This window comes from Anopheles arabiensis, chromosome X, assembly GCF_016920715.1.
Source record: "Anopheles arabiensis isolate DONGOLA chromosome X, AaraD3, whole genome shotgun sequence".
Taxonomy (NCBI): domain Eukaryota; kingdom Metazoa; phylum Arthropoda; class Insecta; order Diptera; family Culicidae; genus Anopheles; species Anopheles arabiensis.
In genome coordinates, this window is record NC_053519.1 from 21,683,776 (window position 1) to 21,704,935 (window position 21,160).

The window sequence follows — 21,160 nt, forward strand, 5'->3', positions numbered from 1 at the left end:
TATGTCTATTTGAACGGTAATGTTGAAGTTTTGACAACAAATGCGGAAGTACAAGAAAAATTGCAATAACTGCAATAATTACACATCACACTGTTAGCCTTACACCTTCGATTTAATGCTGGGTTATTTTCCTGAATAACGTGTAACAGAAAAAGTAGTATGTATTGTTTAATTAACGGTTGAGCTCTTTTAATATCTTTATTTTGTATAGTAAATGAATTCCATGTTATACAAATCTCTTATAGGGCTAATTAAGAATAAATTCACATTCGTATATGAATTGGTAAGATGGTATTCCGGATCGGACAATAAATATAAAATGAGTTCATATTAATGTGTTACTTTTTCATTTGTCAATAGGTTTAACAAATCTTTAACTGGATAGCTATTACAAATCATTCGGATTTCGGATTTTCATGCGGACAAATATTACTTAAACTCCAGCGTGTCATTTTATCCACAAAGCAATTGAAAAAATCTGGAATAAGTGGATGAAGATTAATACATCACACATATTTGTTTAACAAAAACATCTTAGCTGTCAACGACCATCAACAATGAATATACCCAATCAATATATAGAAAAGACTGAAGAAGTTGCAGATCAGGTATGCTATTGAACACATTGGTTAATAACCCATCATATAAAAATACTTTTTGTGGACATCTACGTTCTGCAGTCTTGCAGGCCGTAGTTTAATCTTTTGATTATTCAGTCATATATTTAACACGTTGCTATGAGATTGTTTTCTTTGTCCTTATTGATATCAGCGGTGCGCATTCAGAATGTGAGAGAGATTGCTTCTAGACGACCCAAACAATCTTCAGCGACAATTTTTGGCGACACTTTCTATCTGTCAAACCGTCCTTGTTTAAGCACGAATGTATTGCTTACTTCGATCGTAATGTCGCGAAACGCGAGCGTTTTCTTTCTATGAAAAATTCACAAACCTGCGTCAATCACGGTTGCCTCTGATGTTGTTCTATAACTGAGATGTTGTTTTAGAACAAAGAGCTCGCAGAAAATTTGTCGCGGTACAAAAGTTAGTCGTCTAGAAGCAGTGTAAGACGGTTTAATACGTTCATATACGGACTTCACACGAGGCGTAAACTCAAAAAAATTACGCTTGATTTGCATAGGAGAGCGTAAACTTCCTGCCAAAAGATTATATTGTTGTATGGCTGAAATCCAGTTTACGCCAAAGTTTACGCATCGTTTAACGTCCGTATTAGAGTAAACTAAGACCAATTACATTTATTCTACACTCAGTGTAACCTCGTTTGCACAAACCAATGGCTATTTGATTAGAACTAACATATGGCTATAACCAACCAACCACAGAGTCATTTTCAGTTTCACCAAGAACCGAACCCGGTGACCGGATGGCGTAACTTTTGTTCTTCCATCATTCTTGATAGTTGATGGTTGGTTTGATACGATCGTTGAAAATTCTTCGTTTTTCATCGTTCATTTTTTTTGTCCATGTACCTTTCATGCCCTACGATATTTGGAAAATCCCTCTTTTGAATGGGTGTGTAAGATGCCGCAAACTGAATTGATTTGTACAAAATCCCGTTTGCAACTTCTTCGGAACAAATACCGATCGTTTGACATAATACGAGTTTTTGATCGGTCCGATTTGTTGCTAGGTGTGGTAAAGCAGTTAGGCAAACTCTGAACGACATATTTCCGTCTTCGAAGGTCCAAAAAATCGCCAGGAATTCGCAGGGACTGTCCGTGTGTCATCTCGGCGACGGAACAATCGATATCTTTCCCGATAGCTGTTCGCAAGCCAAACAGGACCAACGTCAGTTTTTCGCACCATCGTTTCGAATCGACACAGGTGAGCGACGTTTTTAACGTTCGATGAAAACATTTTACAAGGCCGTTAGCTTCGTGACGGTACGCCGTAGTACGAATACGAAGAGCCCCAAGAAGTCGTGTCAATTCCACGAACAAATCGGATTTTTGTCGTTGAACTGTCGTGATTGTTTCTGGAACACTAAACTGAGATTTCCAAAATTCACAAAATGTTTTAGCGACTGTTTCAGCTTACATATCTGGCTATAAGTACCGCTTTCGATTTGACGACGGAACTGGTCCAACCAAATCTATATGAATGTGGCGGAAACGACTTTTGGGAAGTTCTAATTCGCACAGTGCCGCAGATGTGTTAGAGCGTTTCTACATACACCGAGACTGCAGCTGAGAAAAATGCTGACTGCATTTTCGGTGAGAGAAATCCCCTCAGCATGCAAAGAACGATGGAGCTGAGAAAAAATTTAATTCGCAGTTTATGGCGAACGATCAATTATAGTTTGCATTTTTGCAGTCTAATAATCGTAGAAATATTACTAAAAAGTAAAAGAATTTTTTTTTACTTCATTTTAGCGATTCAAATGGATTTTTACAACATAATTTTAAAAGTCTCATCTCGGCGCTTTCCGGAGCTTCTACACACACTGGCGTGAGAAACCGGTTGTCAATTCTCTCACAGCCATCTCTCAGCTGCAGTCTCGGTGTATGTAGAAACGCTCTGAGAAGAACTTCAGCGGTTGCCTTGCTTCGGCGACATATTGATATAGAGTCATCCTGCCGCTGTATCCGAATCATCAATCATCAGTCGAATTCGAATTTCAATGTAGAACACGATGCGTTGTGGATTGCATATACACAGGCTAAAAACTGTTCCAAACGGTTGCAATTCGGATTGCGTTGCTACTTTTGAAGTAACATTTTACAGGGTTTCACACTTTATCTCAAGACCGCGGGGCCCCTTCCCGAATCTGTCTTAGCCAAATACAAGACTGCGGTATGATGCTTGAAAACGTTGATGATACCTGAATTCATCGGATGCAATGCTGAATCTGCGGCACATTTCTCGAAACTGGTCGTCACTGGTCCGCGCCGAGGACATGCGGTCGAATATTTTTTTACACGTATAACCTTTGTGTACATCAGTGTACTGAAAAGAGTTAATTATTTTTTCGTGTTTTTACCAAAAAAGATTATTTAAACAGTTCAAACTACTTTCTTATAGTGTTGGGTTATACGATTCATTTCACGACCCGACCCGGAGTCGGGTGCAAGCCAGCCGGAATCGATTCCGACCCGTGGGTGCAGCGGGTGCGCTAGGTCGGAGTCGGAATCAAATCCGACCCGCGGGTGCAATGAGTTCGGGTCGACCCGAAAGATCAGTAGGTGCGAGAAAGCATAAGCGACTCCGACCCGTTGGTGCGACGAGTTCGGGTCGGGTCGGGTCAAGAAAGGTTCAATCCGACCCGACCCGACCCAAACTCGCTGCACCAACGGGTCGGAGTCGCTTATGCTTTCTCGCACCTACCGGAGTCGTTGCACCCACTGAACCTACTTGTACCTTTCGGGTCGACCCGAACGACTCCGGGTCGCTTACGGATGGCTCCGACCCGATAGGTTCGGGTCGACCCGCCCATCACTACTTTCTTAACACTTGTAAATATTTTAATCAAACAAATATGCATTCACTCATTTTATTAAATTGTCTTTTTTTGGTAAAAAAAAAACGAAAGGATAATTTAGTGTTTCTAATAGACTGATGTACACAAATGTTATCCGTGTAAAAAAATATTCGACCGCATGTCCTCAGCGCGGAACAGTGTGTTTCGAGAAATGTGCCGCAGATTCAGCATTGCATCCGATGAATTCAGGTATCATCAACGTTTTCAGGTATCATCAATGATTTCAAGCATCATACCGCAATCTTGGCTTTGGCTAAGACAGATTCGGGAAGGGGTCCCGCGGTCTTGAGATAAAGTGTGAAACCCTGCGAAGTTGCGGTTGTGGCAAATTTAACGGTGGGTTTTTTGGGCGATATCCATTTCGCCCTGTACTCGTCAAGGCGATAACTGATAATTTTTGTCCCCTTTTTTTAGGTCTATCCACACATCACCTGTACATTGGCATTTTGCATTTCGGTTCGGGGCCTCTGCTTTTATTCCGCCCGGTTGACTGGGGTCCCAACACTGATACACGCACGTTGAGCTGTCTTCGCTTCTGCAGGCCGATCGTTGCTCCTTTGTTTTCACGAGGTTTTACACTAACCCCTCCATTCTTCTCTTGCGCTATGGATGAGTCTTGTGGTTTCCTCCCCGTTTCCAAGAATCGACCGATCATGGCCGATAACCTAGCCATGATCGTGGATTTTTTTTAAATAGAATGGAAAGGAATGGATGAAAAATGAAACCAAGAGCGTGAGCTTCAACGTAGGAATAAATATAGGAGAACCTGGGGCAAAATGGTCAGGTGGGGCGAAATGGTCACCTGCATTATTGGCATATTAATAGGGTTATGATGACTTTTAAAGATTAAAAAACATCAAATGCAATGTTTAAATCGCACCATGAACGCTTCATAACAGAAGATTTCCAAATAGTAGAATAATTTAGCTAATAAAATGTTTGCTCCAAGCGATGTAAATTTCATCGTCTCGAAAATAAGCTTTCGTAAGAATTTAACATATAATTAGAGCAAAAAAATAATGTGTATCCAGGCACATGATATTTATGTAAGATTTACGTAAAAAATTAGTCATTTTGATTAAATGCAAAGTTTTTAAAGTTAAAGTTTGTAAAATGTTTCATTGGGGCAAAATGGTCGTTCCAGCTTGGGGCAAAATGGTCTTTATGTGTTTACAGGCGCAACATGAGGCTGTGGTACAAGCTAAGGTCGCTACAATACATTAGCTGTAAATAAATAATACTGTACTGTATGTTTACTATATCGACAAGTAAAATTATTGACAACACGTGAATTTTTGAAATATACCAGCATTTGACTAAATCATTTAACAAAACACTTAAATGTTAAACTTCAATTTCTACTCTCATAATTCTACCGTGATGCAAGAGCTTAAACCAATGCCTGAAGTTCAATGTTGTGGTCCATTTTGCCCCTTTGTTTTCATGTGTTTAGACATTTTGTGTAAGACCATTGTGCCCCATTGTAAGACCATTTTACTCCACACAATACATTTTCACGACTTAAGACGTTGATTTTTTAAATTCATTTAAAACATGTATATTTTTTATTAATCCGTCATCGTATGATTGTTTTTCATGAATAAGACGTTGAAGTATCGATTGATGTCAAAATAACAGTGGAAAGTGGTTTAACCAATAAGATACCGACCAAAATCCTTAACAGGTCCATTTTGCCCCGCTTTCTCCTACAGGGGTCATTGCAATTTGTGCTTCATATTTTGTCGAGCACGAAATTTACTTTGACTCCTAGTGCGTACTTGGACTGGTCCAATGTTGATTTCATCCCGCCCAAGTTTAATTTGGCAGCTATTGAGGTGCAGGTTTTCCTATGTTTTCTACATTATTTTACACATTTTGACATTTTGACATATATATGCACAAAAACGGAAAGAGGAAGACTTAAGTTTTAAAATGATTTGTCGTTTGACCCATAATTCGTTTTATTCACTAAGTAATTAGCGTTTGAAAATGCACTCCAAAATTGTTTACATTTCGTTCGCCACAGTGCATAGCGCCATCTGCCAAATCCAAGCAAAACGATACGAAAGTGTCCCACAATTAAGAAAACCCTTCAAATCTCCTGTATCGATTCGTGAGGTGTATCATCAGCGTCGTGCGAGTTACAGCATAATACATGATTGCTATTTTTACCGGGATTCCATTATTTGCGAAAGTTTTGCTTTCTCAAGTGACTATTTTGTCGACGGCTTCCGGTTGCCCTTATGACATTTGCTAATCATCAATTGACACCAGATGCAAAATATCTCTGTCAAGGGGTATAATGGGGTCAATTTTGCTGATACATTCACCCTTCCTGATCACGACCCTAACACACTAGCAGAGGCCACCCGCAATTCTCCATCGTATGCTATCTCTTTATTATATTTACGATTGACGAAGCATTAGTTACGCGCACACGGAGCGATATAAAACAGACTACATCATCCGGTTCAGATAATATTCCCGCATACATTTTGAAGCACTATCGTCAATCACTCGCACCTATTCTTGCCGAAATATTCAACGATTCCTTATGCGTGGCACGTATCCTGCATCCTGGAAACACGCGCGAATGGTTCCTATCCATAAGAGGGGCAGTCGACTTCATGCTTGCAATTGTCGCGGCATTGTTTCCCTATACGCTTGTGCAAAGGTGTTTGAGCTCATTTTATACAATCTGCTACTCACAGCAGTTCAAAACTACATGAGCCCTAGTCAGCATGGAGAGAGATCTTCCGCCACAAATCTTGCTGAATTTGTTGGTTTCGGTTTCGACAACATGGATTGCGATACTCAAGATGATGCAGTATATATCGACTTCAGGGCTGCGTTCGATAGTATCTCGCATGATATTCTGCTATCGAAGCTAAAAAAACTCGGTGTTGAATCGTGAAAAGTTTTAGGATAATTTTTCGTTTCTTTCGTGGAGTCTGTTGATAATTGTTTTTCCTACTTGCACTGATCGTTAGCCAAAGATGAAGAGAGTGAAAACGCCTTTTCGCTCCCTATTTATTAATTTGCTATCACTAGGGATGTGCTTACAAAAATAATATTTTGGCCCTTCACGATACTAGTCAGCTTTTTGTATGGAGTTTGACAGTTGGAGGTTGAAATCATGTAAACACTCCATAGAAAATCACACAAAAAACTAGCCTGCAAATTTCAGTCTAGGTTATTCTAGCCTCAAAGCTAGAATTAGATTAGAATACCTGCTCGAAAAAATGGCAAAACACGGTGTTGTTTACATTTATCCCAAGGTGCATTACAGGGTTTCACACTTAATCTCAAGACCGCGGGACCCCTTCCCGAATCTGTCTAAGCCAATGCCAAGACTGCGGTATGATGCTTGAAAACGTTGATGATACCTGAATTCACCGGATGCAATGCTGAATCTGCGGCACATTTCTCGAATACTCTGTTCCGCGCCGAGGACATGAGGTCGAATATTTTTTTACATGTACAGTAGAACGTCGATTATCCGGGGGCGGATTTACCGTCGGGCGGCTTAATCGTGCGCATAAATGTGACAGCTGTTCAAACGTACAGCGAACATTTGCTGCGATAGTCAAGTGGGCAACCAGTTTTTTGTGCAGCTCTGTAGTGTCTAGTGGTGTATTCGAAATATATTTTTGTTCATGAACAGTTGTTAAACCTATAGTTATTGATTAAAATAATATTCTACTAACGATTTATCGATGGATTCAAGGTGAATTAATCATAAAACTAGTGGATAATTTAATTTTTATATGATTTTGACATTTCTTGGACCATTATCCGTGCAAATCGATTAACCGGCAAACGCCCGTTCCCGAGCTGCCCGGATAATCGACGTTCCACTGTATAACCTTTGTTATATCAGTGTAATGAAAGCAGCAAATATTTTTTTTCGTGTGTTTGTAAACACACTACTTTATTAACACTTTAACTTTAACACATTAACACTTTAACACTTAAACACATTACATACTTGTTTAATTAAAATATTTTAAAAGTATTAATAAAGTAGTTTCAACTGTTTAAATACTCGTTTTTAGTAAGTAATGAAAAAAAAATTGCTGTTTTCAGTACACTAATGCATACAAAGTACATACATGTAAAAAAATATTTGAAGGCATGTCCTCGGCGCGGAACAGAGTGTTCGAGAAATGTGCCGCAGATTCATCATTGCATCCGATGAATTCAGGTATCATCAATGTTTTCAGGTATCATCAACGTTTTCAAGCATCATACCGAAGTCTTGGCATTGGCTATGACAGATTCGGGAAGGGCCCCGCGGTCTTGAAATAAAGTGTGAAACCCTGTAAAGAGATCAGGTGATGCAATGTAGAATCAAAGTGTATGTAGTACGGGTGGTTTCATAGCATTTTTTTATAATGAATTTTGAACACCACTTTTTTACATGACCTGTGAAAACTTTACTCAAACAAGCTTTCTAGAGGCTTGACGAATACACAAAACACTCTTAAAACCTTCATTCAGAAACAGAGGTGATAAAAATCAGCCTTCTAAATACATACACCGTGGGATAAGCCCACCTGTATACTATACCCACTACAATTAATACTACACTGGACAATTCTTGAAAACCACGTATCTCCGATTCCGCGTCAGTCGATAATCGCGTAACTCGGGAACAGACTAGTTATTTCCACGTATGTTGTATAATTGTTCTTTTAATATTTATTTATTTACTGATTGATTTACTTATTCATGATAGTGGAACGAATGCGGGACTATGTAACGTGATATTCGAACAACTTACGCACTTGATTATATGAAGCGATGGCTCTTAAAACCAGAGTGGCCAGTCAATCGGGAAAACCGGGAATTTTATTTTTCCTGGAAAAAACCGGGGAAAAACCCGGGAATGGGAGTGGTATGGGTGAAAATGAATCCAAGAGCGTGTGTTTCCACGCTGGAGTAAATATATAAAAGTCGTAGACTTCTTATTCTTAGACTTCACTTCTTATCACATAAAGTTCACACTTCTCGTAAAACACAATCAAGAAAGTGTCCCAAAATTAAGAAAACCCCTGAAATCTCTTGTATCTATTCGTGAGGTGCATCATCAGCGTCGTGCGAGTAGCAGCACATTTCATGGCTGCACTCAGGAAAAATCATTCCGTGTAACAAACAACAAGATTCAAAAGTACAGGAAGTCCCTGAGATATACGGTACCTCTAATACGCGGAATAGGAGATTCTAAATATGACAGTTCTTTGAGCAAATTGTACCGATTTGACACATCAATTTATGTCAAATGCAAAATAATTTCCCTTTTCATCGAATGTTTAAAACCAAATCAACAGGATTAAAACTGTTAAATTTAATCAGACTCATATCAAATAATAGATTACGTGGCTAAAACCACCCCCTTGCAAAATTACACGAAATTAGTGATATTTTGGCTAAAAATTAAGAGGCTCGACTTACGCAGAAATTCGAGATACTCGGTATTTTTCGGCCGTTCTCGGTCCCCATTAACCGAGTATCTTGGGTACCGCATATATATCAAAATTGCTGAATCTTTGGTACTAAAAAATGTTTGTACTGAATATAAGAAAAATAAGGAACTTGACTGGTTCGAAAACAACTTTTCAGATGAGTTGTTTATTAGTTGGCACCTCAATATCTATCTCATTAGCTATCTTCGAATCAACGAGGTGGATCAGCCAGATTAGAAACAATGCTTGTCATACAGGGTTTTCCGATAGAACTCAAGACCTCGGGACACTTCGATGAATATGCGGGAGTCTATCGCAAGACTGCGGAACGTAACTTGAAAACTTCGACAATACCGGGATCTGCGGATTTGTATCGCAAGATTGCGGCACATTTTTTGGGCATACTATCGCACACACCACTACCATCGCAATTTTCGCAGCTTGCACATTTTACTAACACTTGCGCAAAAGCACTCACTATGCCACTCGATGGAGCGGGCTTTATAGTAGATTGTGCATCCCTTGTGAAACCTCTCTGAAGCCTCCTTTGACCGCTGGATAGCTGCAACCGCGTTAAGGTCTTGGATTACCTCAGGAGTGTCCGAAACCGCTCATGGTCTCACGCCACATTTTTTGGGCATACTATCGCACACACCACTACCATTGCAATTTTCGCAGCTTGCACATTTTACTAACACTTGCGCAAAAGCACTCACTATGCCACTCGATGGAGCGGGCTTCATAGTAGATTGTGCATCCCTTGTGAAACATCTCTGAAGCCTCCTTTGACCGCTGGATAGCTGCAACCGCGTTAAGGTCTTGGATTACCTCAGGAGTGTCCGAAACCGCTCACGGTCTCACGCCTTCGTCTGCCAATCCGTTATTCCGTCTTTAAATGCAGACACCTCCACGCCATCTTGCCTTCTCAATGTGGGCCTACCTCTGTACCTTGTGGACAGCCTAAAAAGATTTTACGGGCTGGGTCGTTCGTGTTTATGTATATAACATGATCAGCTTACCGGAGCCTGGCGAACTTGGTACGCTGCACGACAGTGAGGTCGCCGTATATCTCGTATAGCTCGTAATTATAACGGCTCCTTAATTTTAATTTCATTCATACGGGGCCGAGAATCCTTCTGAGCATCTTTCTTTCGTACGCAACTCACTCGTGTCCATGTCTCAGAGGCGTACAGTATCGGACAGAATGATAGGACCCTAGTGTTTTCAACGCAGCATGCACCCGTTGGGACAGGTTTATGTGTGGTTTGTGTGTTTGTGTTTGTGTGTGTGTGTGTGTGCATGTGTGTGTGTGCATGTATGTGTGTTGGTGTGTGTGTTTGTTTCACAAGTAGGTCGTTTCGGATAGTTTTGTTAGTAGTTTTTGTGTTTTGGGTTAGGTTTTGATGTAATAAGCAGGACCACTGCCCTCGCGATCAGTGTTTTTTCGATATAATAACAATTTTACGGTCTTCTTTCACTGTGGTCTTCTGAAGACGTCCGGTTGACTTGCGCGTTTCGGTTGTCCAAGCGCGTTTCGGTTGTCTAAGCACGTTTCGGTTGTCCGAAGCGCGTTTGCCACAAAAGTGCGCGATCGTTCCATTACGAACTCGATCGTTTTGCGATGAATTACATACGCGATGAATTACATCGTTGTCGAGCAGCGAAAACATCGCATGGATAAAAACTATCAACGAGTACGCGAGTAAGCGTCTTCCTTTCAAAATCGAGAACAGAATACTGCCGCGCTCATGAAACAAAACGCCCATTGAAAAGAACAACTGCGCACCAGCTCAATGCACGCACCAAGTTTTCCATGCGCACACAACGTTCAAAGCAGAGATGCACGAAGGCCTTTCAATGGCGTGCACTGGAGAAACACCTGTGAGGGAATGCCGAGTTCATTGCTATTGAGCGCGTGTCCATTTCGCACCGGTGTCGCATTCACATTCATGAAACAGCACACCTGCGTTCTCGCCCGAGGAACAAGCGCTGCTGTCGATGCAAACTTTAGTTTATATCAATGTGTAAACGCACGATAATTCAAATGATAACACACATTATCAGAATACTTTCAACGCAATATGACATCATGGCAAGCTACGTTTTTCAGACCCAAACCCGCGCACTTGCAAATACACATTAAAAGGCACACTCTCTTTCTGCTACTACAACTACAACACACACACACACACACACACACACACACACACACACACACACACACACACACACACACACACACACACACACACACACACACACACACACACACACACACACACACACACACACACACACACACACACACACACACACACACACACACACACACACACACACACACACACACACACACACACACACACACACACACACACACACACACACACACACACACACACACACACACACACACACACACACACACACACACACACACACACACACACACACACACACACACACACACACACACACACACACACACACACACACACACACACACACACACACACACACACACACACACACACACACACACACACACACACACACACACACACACACACACACACACACACACACACACACACACACACACACACACAGGAAGTCCCTGAGATATACGGTACCTCTAATACGCGGAATAGGAGATTCTAAATATGACAGTTCTTTGAGCAAATTGTACCGATTTGACACATCAATTTATGTCAAATGCAAAATAATTTCCCTTTTCATCGAATGTTTAAAACCAAATCAACAGGATTAAAACTGTTAAATTTAATCAGACTCATATCAAATAATAGATTACGTGGCTAAAACCACCCCCTTGCAAAATTACACGAAATTAGTGATATTTTGGCTAAAAATTAAGAGGCTCGACTTACGCAGAAATTCGAGATACTCGGTATTTTTCGGCCGTTCTCGGTCCCCATTAACCGAGTATCTTGGGTACCGCATATATATCTAAATTGCTGAATCTTTGGTACTAAAAAATGTTTGTACTGAATATAAGAAAAATAAGGAACTTGACTGGTTCGAAAACAACTTTTCAGATGAGTTGTTTATTAGTTGGCACCTCAATATCTATCTCATTAGCTATCTTCGAATCAACGAGGTGGATCAGCCAGATTAGAAACAATGCTTGTCATACAGGGTTTTCCGATAGAACTCAAGACCTCGGGACACTTCGATGAATATGCGGGAGTCTATCGCAAGACTGCGGAACGTAACTTGAAAACTTCGACAATACCGGGATCTGCGGATTTGTATCGCAAGATTGCGGCACATTTTTTGGGCATACTATCGCACACACCACTACCATCGCAATTTTCGCAGCTTGCACATTTTACTAACACTTGCGCAAAAGCACTCACTATGCCACTCGATGGAGCGGGCTTCATAGTAGATTGTGCATCCCTTGTGAAACCTCTCTGAAGCCTCCTTTGACCGCTGGATAGCTGCAACCGCGTTAAGGTCTTGGATTACCTCAGGAGTGTCCGAAACCGCTCATGGTCTCACGCCACATTTTTTGGGCATACTATCGCACACACCACTACCATTGCAATTTTCGCAGCTTGCACATTTTACTAACACTTGCGCAAAAGCACTCACTATGCCACTCGATGGAGCGGGCTTCATAGTAGATTGTGCATCCCTTGTGAAACATCTCTGAAGCCTCCTTTGACCGCTGGATAGCTGCAACCGCGTTAAGGTCTTGGATTACCTCAGGAGTGTCCGAAACCGCTCACGGTCTCACGCCTTCGTCTGCCAATCCGTTATTCCGTCTTTAAATGCAGACACCTCCACGCCATCTTGCCTTCTCAATGTGGGCCTACCTCTGTACCTTGTGGACAGCCTAAAAAGATTTTACGGGCTGGGTCGTTCGTGTTTATGTATATAACATGATCAGCTTACCGGAGCCACACACACACACACACACACACACACACACACACACACACACACACACACACACACACACACACACACACACACACACACACACACACACACACACACACACACACACACACACACACACACACACACACACACACACACACACACACACACAAGTAACTTGGCAAAACAAGTGCACGGTGCGTCGAAAACACCAGGGTTCTATCTTAATGTCCGATACTGTATGTGAGAACCTGTACTATATAGGTGCCATTATTGCATAATGCATTGTTTTACTAGAATGACATTCGATTCCAGTTGAAGAACTCGAATCGAGCGGGAGAAAAATTGGTATCGTTTTTGCGATTTGAAGTCGCTTAAATTATTTGTGTTGAATTTGCGCGTTCCCGACAGCTTGAGCTGTCGGCGGAAAATCTTTCGAATGCACCTTTCTGTTCGAACAATACGATACCAATTTTTTCTTAGTCGACTCGAACTTGTTGACGAGTTACTCGAAGGGGAACGTCGCTAGCAAAACGATACCAAAATGAACATAATGAACGTGTGAATCAATCTTCTCGAATGTCGAACGCGATAAAATATGCCTGATAGTCCAAGCTTCGCCCGTCGCGATAGGTTCTTTGTGGTGAACTGCTTTCTCCGTTTGGCACAGGGATGACCGTTTGGCAACAGTCCAATGATGTCTATATCATCAGCGTATGGCAATATCATACAAGATTGTTTCTCGCCTATCGGATGGCCCTCTGTAGAGCCCAGTGAAATAGGCGCAGATCTTTGGTGGTAGCAAAAGTCGCTGAGAATTTTTCATTCACCTTCACCCGGTAAATGACGTTGGTCATAGTCATTCTAACTAGCCTTATCAGTTTGACCGGTATTCCAAAATAGCGTCGAATAGTTTTAACCTGGCAATGCTATAATACTTGCTATAAGGTACCTCCCATGGATACATGGCGACGTTTGTTCAAATTACGTCTGTCGATGTCTGCGGTTAGGGTCTGCGACCCTCATCTTGAAGTGGGAACGCTCAATCAACGTCTCTTTCTGCGAATTTGGATTTGTGGCAAAATTGATGCGCCCAATCTACTCAGCGCTGTAAACTTCACTGCTCCGCATGGGACTCTAAGGCAAAATCAAATAATACGTGTGTCACATTATCGTCACTTTCGGTCGGTCAGATCCGATAAACATAATGGAAGTCGCCTTCAGATAAGTTTACAATTCATATTAATTTAGTGTGTCTCAATCTGGGTTCCGTGAGCGTTTGCGTGTTCGTCAATTTAATTAAATGTAACGTCCTGTAGTTTGTAATAGTGATGGGTAAAGTTGGCAAAAATCCGGAGTCGACTCCGATCCGACTCCGATAAATTCGGAATCGACTCCGGAAGATAGGTCCGCGCTGCAATATCCGGAGTCGTTCGGAATCGTCCGGAGCCGTACGGAGTCGCCCGGAGTCGCCCAGAGTCGGAGTCATCCGGAGTCGTTCGGAGTCGTTCGGAGTCGTCGGAGTCGTCCGGAGTCGGAGTCATCCGGAGTCGCTCAGAGTCGTTCGGAGTCGTTCGGAGTCGTTCGGAGTCGTCGGAGTCGTCCGGAGTCGCCCGGAGTTGGAGTCGTTCGGAGTCGTTCGGAGTCGTTCGGAGTCGTCGACTCCGGACGACTCCGGTCGACTACGGACGACTCCGAACGACTCCGACTCCGGGCGGATCTAGTGGTTCCATTTTGCCGGAGTCGGAATCGAACTAACAATAGTCGGAGTCGGATCGGAGTCGTGGGTGCGCTCCATACAGCACATCACTAGTTTGTAAGCACCTACTTCATTAACCTAGTGTCTATTATTTGTTATATTCCCAGCTCTTTGATTCGCAAGCCAAATCGAAGCCATATATACCGATATTATTCGAAACATTCGTAGAATGTGCTGGACAAATTTTCTGATTGATGTTGTTTCAATGGTCTCCGTTTAAATCTTCGTAAATGATTTGTCATATCGTTTGGTCTTTCATTCCACAAAGTCCTCTGGAACTACTACATTTGTGATTCTGAACTTGCTCGAGTCTCAGTTATCAAAGACCTCGGTAGAATATCAAAGAATAGTTGGATGAAAAAATACTGTTTAACGTACGTGTCGACTTCATCTTAAAAAAGCCAACAAAGCTACTGGATTAATCCTTCGTTTAGCTTCCAAGATAAGAGATCCGATATGTCCTTGAACTGTTGTTGGGTCCGTCTCGTGAATACGCTGCAGTCGTTTGGTCTCCATCTGGTATCACTTACATGGCAAAGTAAAGTCGAACGCAAGTTTACCCGTATCGCCATTCGCCTCTTCCTTCCCAATTAGTCGTCTATTCCTCCATACCATGTCCGTTATCGTCTACTTAGTTTGGAGCCTGTTCAAATCAGACACTCCATCATCTAATCCCAGTTTGTGGCCAGTCTCCTCTCTGTCCTTGATTTCTCATCTCTTTTATCGCGTATACCCCTTTATGTCCCACCCTTACGGATTCTGCTTCCACCTTCCCACTTCATCATTCGTACACCCGTTTACATTCCTTCTTCTCCTTAGGCAGCGGTCTAATGTTGTTGCGCGCAACACTGTTGCTCGGAAACATATCGCTGAGGTGGTCTATGAATGTTGCTGGCAACATTTCGCTTTGACATTGTTTAGCGTAAAAAAATTGCCAATTAATAGCTCAGAGTTTATTTTTTATCATTCACTTGTTGAATAAAGTGTTGAAAAAACAAAATATTCACCAAAAAATGTATTATAAATGCTTAAAATCCAAATTTAGCGGATGTCAACAAAACGCCCACTGCTGCTGTGTCATTTCATACACCCGCTTATCATGACCAAGGTACAGTATCGGACATTAAGATAGGACCCTGGTTTTTTCAACGCACCGTGCACTTGTTTTGCCACGTTACTTGTGTTTGTGTGTTTGTGTGAGTGTGTGTGTGTGTGTGTGTGTGTGTGTGTGTGTGTGTGTGTGTGTGTGTGTGTGTGTGTGTGTGTAGTAGTAGTAGCAAGGGAGTGTGCTTTTTAATGTGTATTTGCAAGTGCGCGGGTTTGTTGTTCTTTTCAATGGGCGTTTTGTTTCATGAGCGCGGCAGTATTCTGTTCTCGATTTTGAAGGGTAGACGCTTACTCGCGTACTCGTTGATAGTTTTATCCATGCGATGTTTTCGCTGCTCGACAACGATGTAATTCATCGCGTATAGAAGTAGAACGCAGGCAGAGCACGGGATCAGCCGTGTCCAAGTTTTTAATCAGCGCGTTCTTGACGGTCCAAGCAAGCAATTTTAGTAACAATGGGTCGAGGTAAACATTGTACCGATTATCAGCGCCATATCATTAAGGGAATGGCGGCTGCTGACATTAAGCGCAAAACGATCGAGTTCGTAATGGAACGATCGCGCACTTTTGTGGCAAACGCGCTTCGGACAACCGAAACGTGCTTAGACAACCGAAACGCGCTTGGACAACCGAAACGCGCAAGTCAACCGGACGTCTTCAGAAGATCACGGCGAAAGAAGACCGTAAAATTGTTAATATATCGAAAAAACACTGATCGCGAGGGCAGTGGTCCTGCTTATTACATCAAAAACCTAACCCAAAACACAAAAAAACTACTAACAAAACTATCCGAAACGACCTACTTGTGAAACAAACACACACACCAATACACATTCACACATACATACACACACACACATGCACACACACACATGTACACACATGCACACACACACAAACACATAAACCACACATAAACCTGTCCCAACGGGTGCATGCTGCGTTGAAAACACTAGGGTCCTTTCATTCTGTCCGATACTGTACATAGAAAATGTTGCCAGACAAAAATCAAATTGGTTTGGAAATGTTGCGCGCAACAAGATTAGACCAGTGCCTTTGCCAAATATTGTTAAGCCAAGTATTGTTAGTCAAATGTTGTTAGGCTTTACGCGGATAATTGACATAAAAAAAAGAAAAAAAATAAATTAGGACTTTCTTCTATGTCACCGTAATAACGTTATATCTCCTTTCTTGTATATGGGGTAGATGATGCCCTGATTCCTATCACAAGGCATCGATTCGCTATCGAACACCTCAAAAACAATTCAAAGAATCTCGTTTCATAGTCGTGCTCCTCCATTCTTGACTAGTCAGTTACAATTCTGTCGGTTCCGGGTGGCTTGTTATTTTTCAGCCGAGGGATAGCTTTTTAAGTTTCGTCGATGCTAGGTGGCAATAGTATGATGCTTTCTACTAGTAGAGCCTCTAGCTGTTGGTCGTTGAGTACAGTCATTATCCGATATACGCTATCGTACGGGACCGAGCGCAATAGCGTATCTCGAGTTTTCGGGTAATGCGGATTCCTATGGAAAAATAGTTTACACTACCGGTTCGAGGGTTGAAAAATATCGCCACAGAGTTTTGCTGTTGAGACGTTATCAACAGCACTCTTTCTTTCGCCCGCAGTAAATTATTATTAATAAAAACAAGCGTTTTCAAGCGTAATCTTTTAGTCAGAATTTTATTGAGAGACGCTAAAAAATCCGTTACCTGTCTCGGGCTAAGGCGAAAGAGTGAACTTTCTTCTCTCCCGTAGCCCCGATCGTGAGCCTTCGGGAGTACTCGTCCCGATCAGTGTTGGACGTTGTCCACACTAATCATTTACCGCGTCGCCCTCTGTCGGCAATTACCGGGAACAACACCTTCTGTGCGAATCGGTTGTTAATAATTATTAACATTTGCATTTAAGTTTTTTGTTATAAAACAGGTATCTTATTCAAAAATTTAATGCAAAATGCATTGAGAACATTACAGAAATTCAAAAAGAGCATAATATAGTTCAAAGGATTAAAGTATTTGCAAAAAACACATGGAGCTGTCAAAATTAGAGGAATCGCGTACTGCGAATTCGCGTATATCGAATGTCGCGTACTGCGAATTCGCGTATATCGAGTATCGCTTACTGCGGATAATTGCTGTAATTCATCAAAGTATTGAGCCCACCGCGACCCACCCATCTGCTATCACTTGGTAAAACTTTCGTGTCGGTCCATACGCCTCTCTGGTTTGTCGTAGAGAAAAAAATAACGCTTTTTTTAGACTCGATGAATGATAACCAGCTTCAAATTCCCTGGTAGTTTTTCCTACTCTTAGTTTCTCACGATCAGTTGTTGCATTTCGACGTTAAGCCTCCCCGGTCCCATCTTGAAGAGCTCGGCCGCCAGACCATCGCTGCCAGCAGACTCATTGCTCTTAAGCTGCTTGATGGCATTTACGAGTAAACTCGCCCAGTTCCTCCTTCAATCTTCTATAAAACAAGCGGGTGTTTCCCAACTGGGCTAGCCGCTCCAACAGCTGTTCGTCCGACTCTGCAAAACGGCGCTGCTTGGCTTGGAAGAGCAGGGTTTGCTGTTTCCTCAATCGTTTGTAGTTTTCCGCGTTCTGTTGGGTTTCACGTGCGGGCGAGTGCTGCATTCTGCTCGAATAGCGCGCCTCTGCACTTTTCGTCGAACCATTCCTTTTTCTCTCGACGAGGTAAACGGCCAATCTTTGATTCAGCTGTAGTGCTGATGCTTCGTTTCACCATACGCCAGTGGTCTGCAAAGAGCATCGAGGCGATGTTGTTGTCGGCTGGAAATGCTTTTCCGAGCGCTGTCGCGTACCCCTCCGGCACATTAGCTTAGCACACTTCAAACGGTCCAGGTTGAGTCTTGGGGTAGGGTGACTCCGTTGGTTGTTAACCACGGAGAATTTCTGGACCAGCGTTATCATTATCAGGAAATAGTCCGAGTCGACGTATGCGCTTCAATATATTTTGACGTCGATAACATCCGAGAAGTGCATTCTGTCTATCAGAACGTTGTCGATTTGGGCATTGAAACACCCCTAGGGTATCTTCAGATGTAGCTAAGGCGGCGTGCATGCTGGAAAAAGTGGCTGCGGATGCTAATCAACTAATGAAAAATTATTTTACGGATAGCTTAGATTCCACATGATAAAAGTGAAAAATTCAAACTTGCAATTTGTTCTCCGATTATGTTCGTTAGTGATTGCAATCAATGCGTCATTTTTAAGACACAATAGGCTACCATTTATTCACACATTCTTTTCAGAAAAAAAAACTGTTATAGGGTTTCACACTTTATCTCAAGACCGCGGGACCCCTTCCCGAATCTGTCTTAGTCAATGCCAAGACTGCGGTATGATGCTTGCAAACGTTGATGATACCTGAATTCACCGGATGCAATGCTGAATCTGCCGTACATTTCTCGAACACACTGTTCCGCGCCGAGGAATAATTTTTTACACCTATAACCTTTGTGTATATTAGTGTACTGGACACACCTCATTATTTTTTTCGTGTTTTTATCAAAAAAGAGTATTTGAACAGTTCAAACTACTTTCTTAACACTTGTAAATATTTTAATTAAACAAATATGCATTCACTCATTTTATTAAATTGTCTTGTTTTGGTTAAAACACGAAAATAATATTTAGGTGTTTTGAGTACACTGATGTGCACAAAGGTTATACGTGTAAAAAAATATTCGATCGCATGTCCTCGGCGCGGAACAGTGTGTTCTAGAAATGTGCCGCAGATTCAGCATTGCATCCGGTGAATTCAGGTATCATCAACGTTTTCAAGCATCATACCGCAGTCTTGGCTTTGGCTAAGACAGATTCGGGAAGGGGTCCCGCAGTCTTGAGATAAAGTGTGAAACCCTGTATCTGAAATCAAATAATCATCAGTATGGATCGAAAAACGTAATATTCAACGCTGTTTGTTTGCCAAACCTTTAGAAACACTTCAAACGATTCAGGTGATGTGTAAGTAAATGGTAAACTTAAGTGTTTCATAATTCTTTATATCAGTTGGCACATTATTTAATGAACAGTAAGACATATTAAAACCAGGATTATAGAAAGAACTGTTTTTCAGAATAAATAATTTGATAGTTTTAGTATGGTTTTATTCATTTCAAAGTTCTGTTTTTAATAAATTTTGTTATTTAATTATTTTTGCAGGTAATTAGAAAAGGCAAACATGTCCTCCCACATGTCGCCCGGTTATGCCTGATAGCAACATTCCTTGAGGATGGTATCCGGATGTGGGTGCAATGGAACGAGCAGCGCGAATACATGGATATGAACTGGGGCTGTGGAAAATTTTTGGCCACAACTTTTGTTCTTATTAATCTATTAGGACAGATAGGAGGATGCGTTATGGTTCTAGGACAACTGAAGGTCAGCATTGCCTGCTGGATTCTGTTTGCCATTGTCATCCTACAAACAATAGCTTATTCTGTTCTATGGGATATACAGTTCCTGTTGCGTAATCTCGCCTTAATTGGTGCACTCTTACTCGTTCTAGCGGAGTCACGAGGTGAAGCTCGGTCGCTTTTCGCAGGTATTCCATCGCTCGGGGAAAACAAACCTAAGAGTTTCATGCAGTTAGCGGGACGAATTCTTCTTGCATTCATGTTTATCACTTTGATCCGCTTCGAACTCAGTTTCATGCAAATACTGCAAGATATTGTAGGATCCATATTGATGGTGTTAGTAACAATTGGATATAAAACAAAGCTCTCATCTCTTATTTTAGTTGCCCTGCTTACTATTCTTAACTTATACCACAATGCTTGGTGGACTATACCGTCATACAAACCTCTTCGCGATTTTCTTAAATATGACTTCTTTCAGACGCTCTCTGTTATTGGTGGCTTATTAATGATTGTATCACTAGGGCCAGGCGGTGTTTCTATGGATGAGCACAAGAAAAAATGGTGAACAGGCTTAAAACAAAATCAAAACAGTCGTTAAAATTTAATTAAAAATCAATTACATTCTTTTTTTTTGCATACAGGCAGATTGAGACAAAACCAAGTTTTATATTGCACAACAAGTTTTTCTGGTATGAATAGGAACGAGTAAATGGAAAAAATCTTTCTAGCTATGTTAATCATTCCAATTATACGATGTATGTTCTATGAAAACAGCAATAGCAATTACAAATAAATATATACCGTGACAAACCAGCAAAAAAGAACAATGTTTCAATATCATTTCTAATTTATGAATGTGTTTTTAGCCAGACATGGAGTACTTGAGAAATTTACGTCATTGTAAAAACCAGTGATTTATTATAGTGAGTTTATTTTTATCGTCCGTAAAAGCCCTATCCAGGCAATATGTTCAGTCATTTGGCATGCAATTTTAAGACTTACATCCTACGTGGATTATAAGTACTTTTTATCGCGTCACTCAA

At 41.5% G+C, this 21,160-nt stretch overlaps 1 protein-coding gene across 3 annotated transcripts; it reads left to right on the forward strand.

The window, feature by feature from the left end:
- Positions 1–64: 64 nt before the first annotated feature.
- Positions 65–20,941, forward strand: LOC120906133 (surfeit locus protein 4 homolog). Of its 3 annotated transcripts, XR_005740034.1 has the most exons (5): positions 65–157; positions 246–283; positions 361–608; positions 1,703–1,844; positions 3,913–4,602. XR_005740034.1 is itself a non-coding variant. In XM_040317598.1 (4 exons), the coding sequence occupies exons 3-4, from the start codon at positions 558–560 to the stop codon at positions 20,680–20,682; spliced, it is 813 nt and encodes a 270-aa protein (XP_040173532.1). In that variant the 5' UTR covers positions 65–157; positions 246–283; positions 361–557; the 3' UTR covers positions 20,683–20,941. The 3 variants fall into 3 exon arrangements, 2 of the variants coding, with proteins under 2 accessions (XP_040173532.1, XP_040173533.1); XM_040317598.1 differs by lacking the exons at positions 1,703–1,844; positions 3,913–4,602 and adding an exon at positions 19,921–20,941; XM_040317599.1 differs by lacking the exons at positions 65–157; positions 1,703–1,844; positions 3,913–4,602 and adding an exon at positions 19,921–20,941 and having other exon boundaries at positions 228–283.
- Positions 20,942–21,160: the final 219 nt, after the last annotated feature.

Coding starts and splice junctions, on each gene's coding strand:
- LOC120906133 (XM_040317598.1), top strand. CDS start 558: ATGAATATACCCAATCAATATATAGAAAAGACTGAAGAAGTTGCAGAT. Junction 609..19,920: donor CTGAAGAAGTTGCAGATCAG/GTATGCTATTGA, acceptor TTATTTTTGCAG/GTAATTAGAAAAGGCAAACA.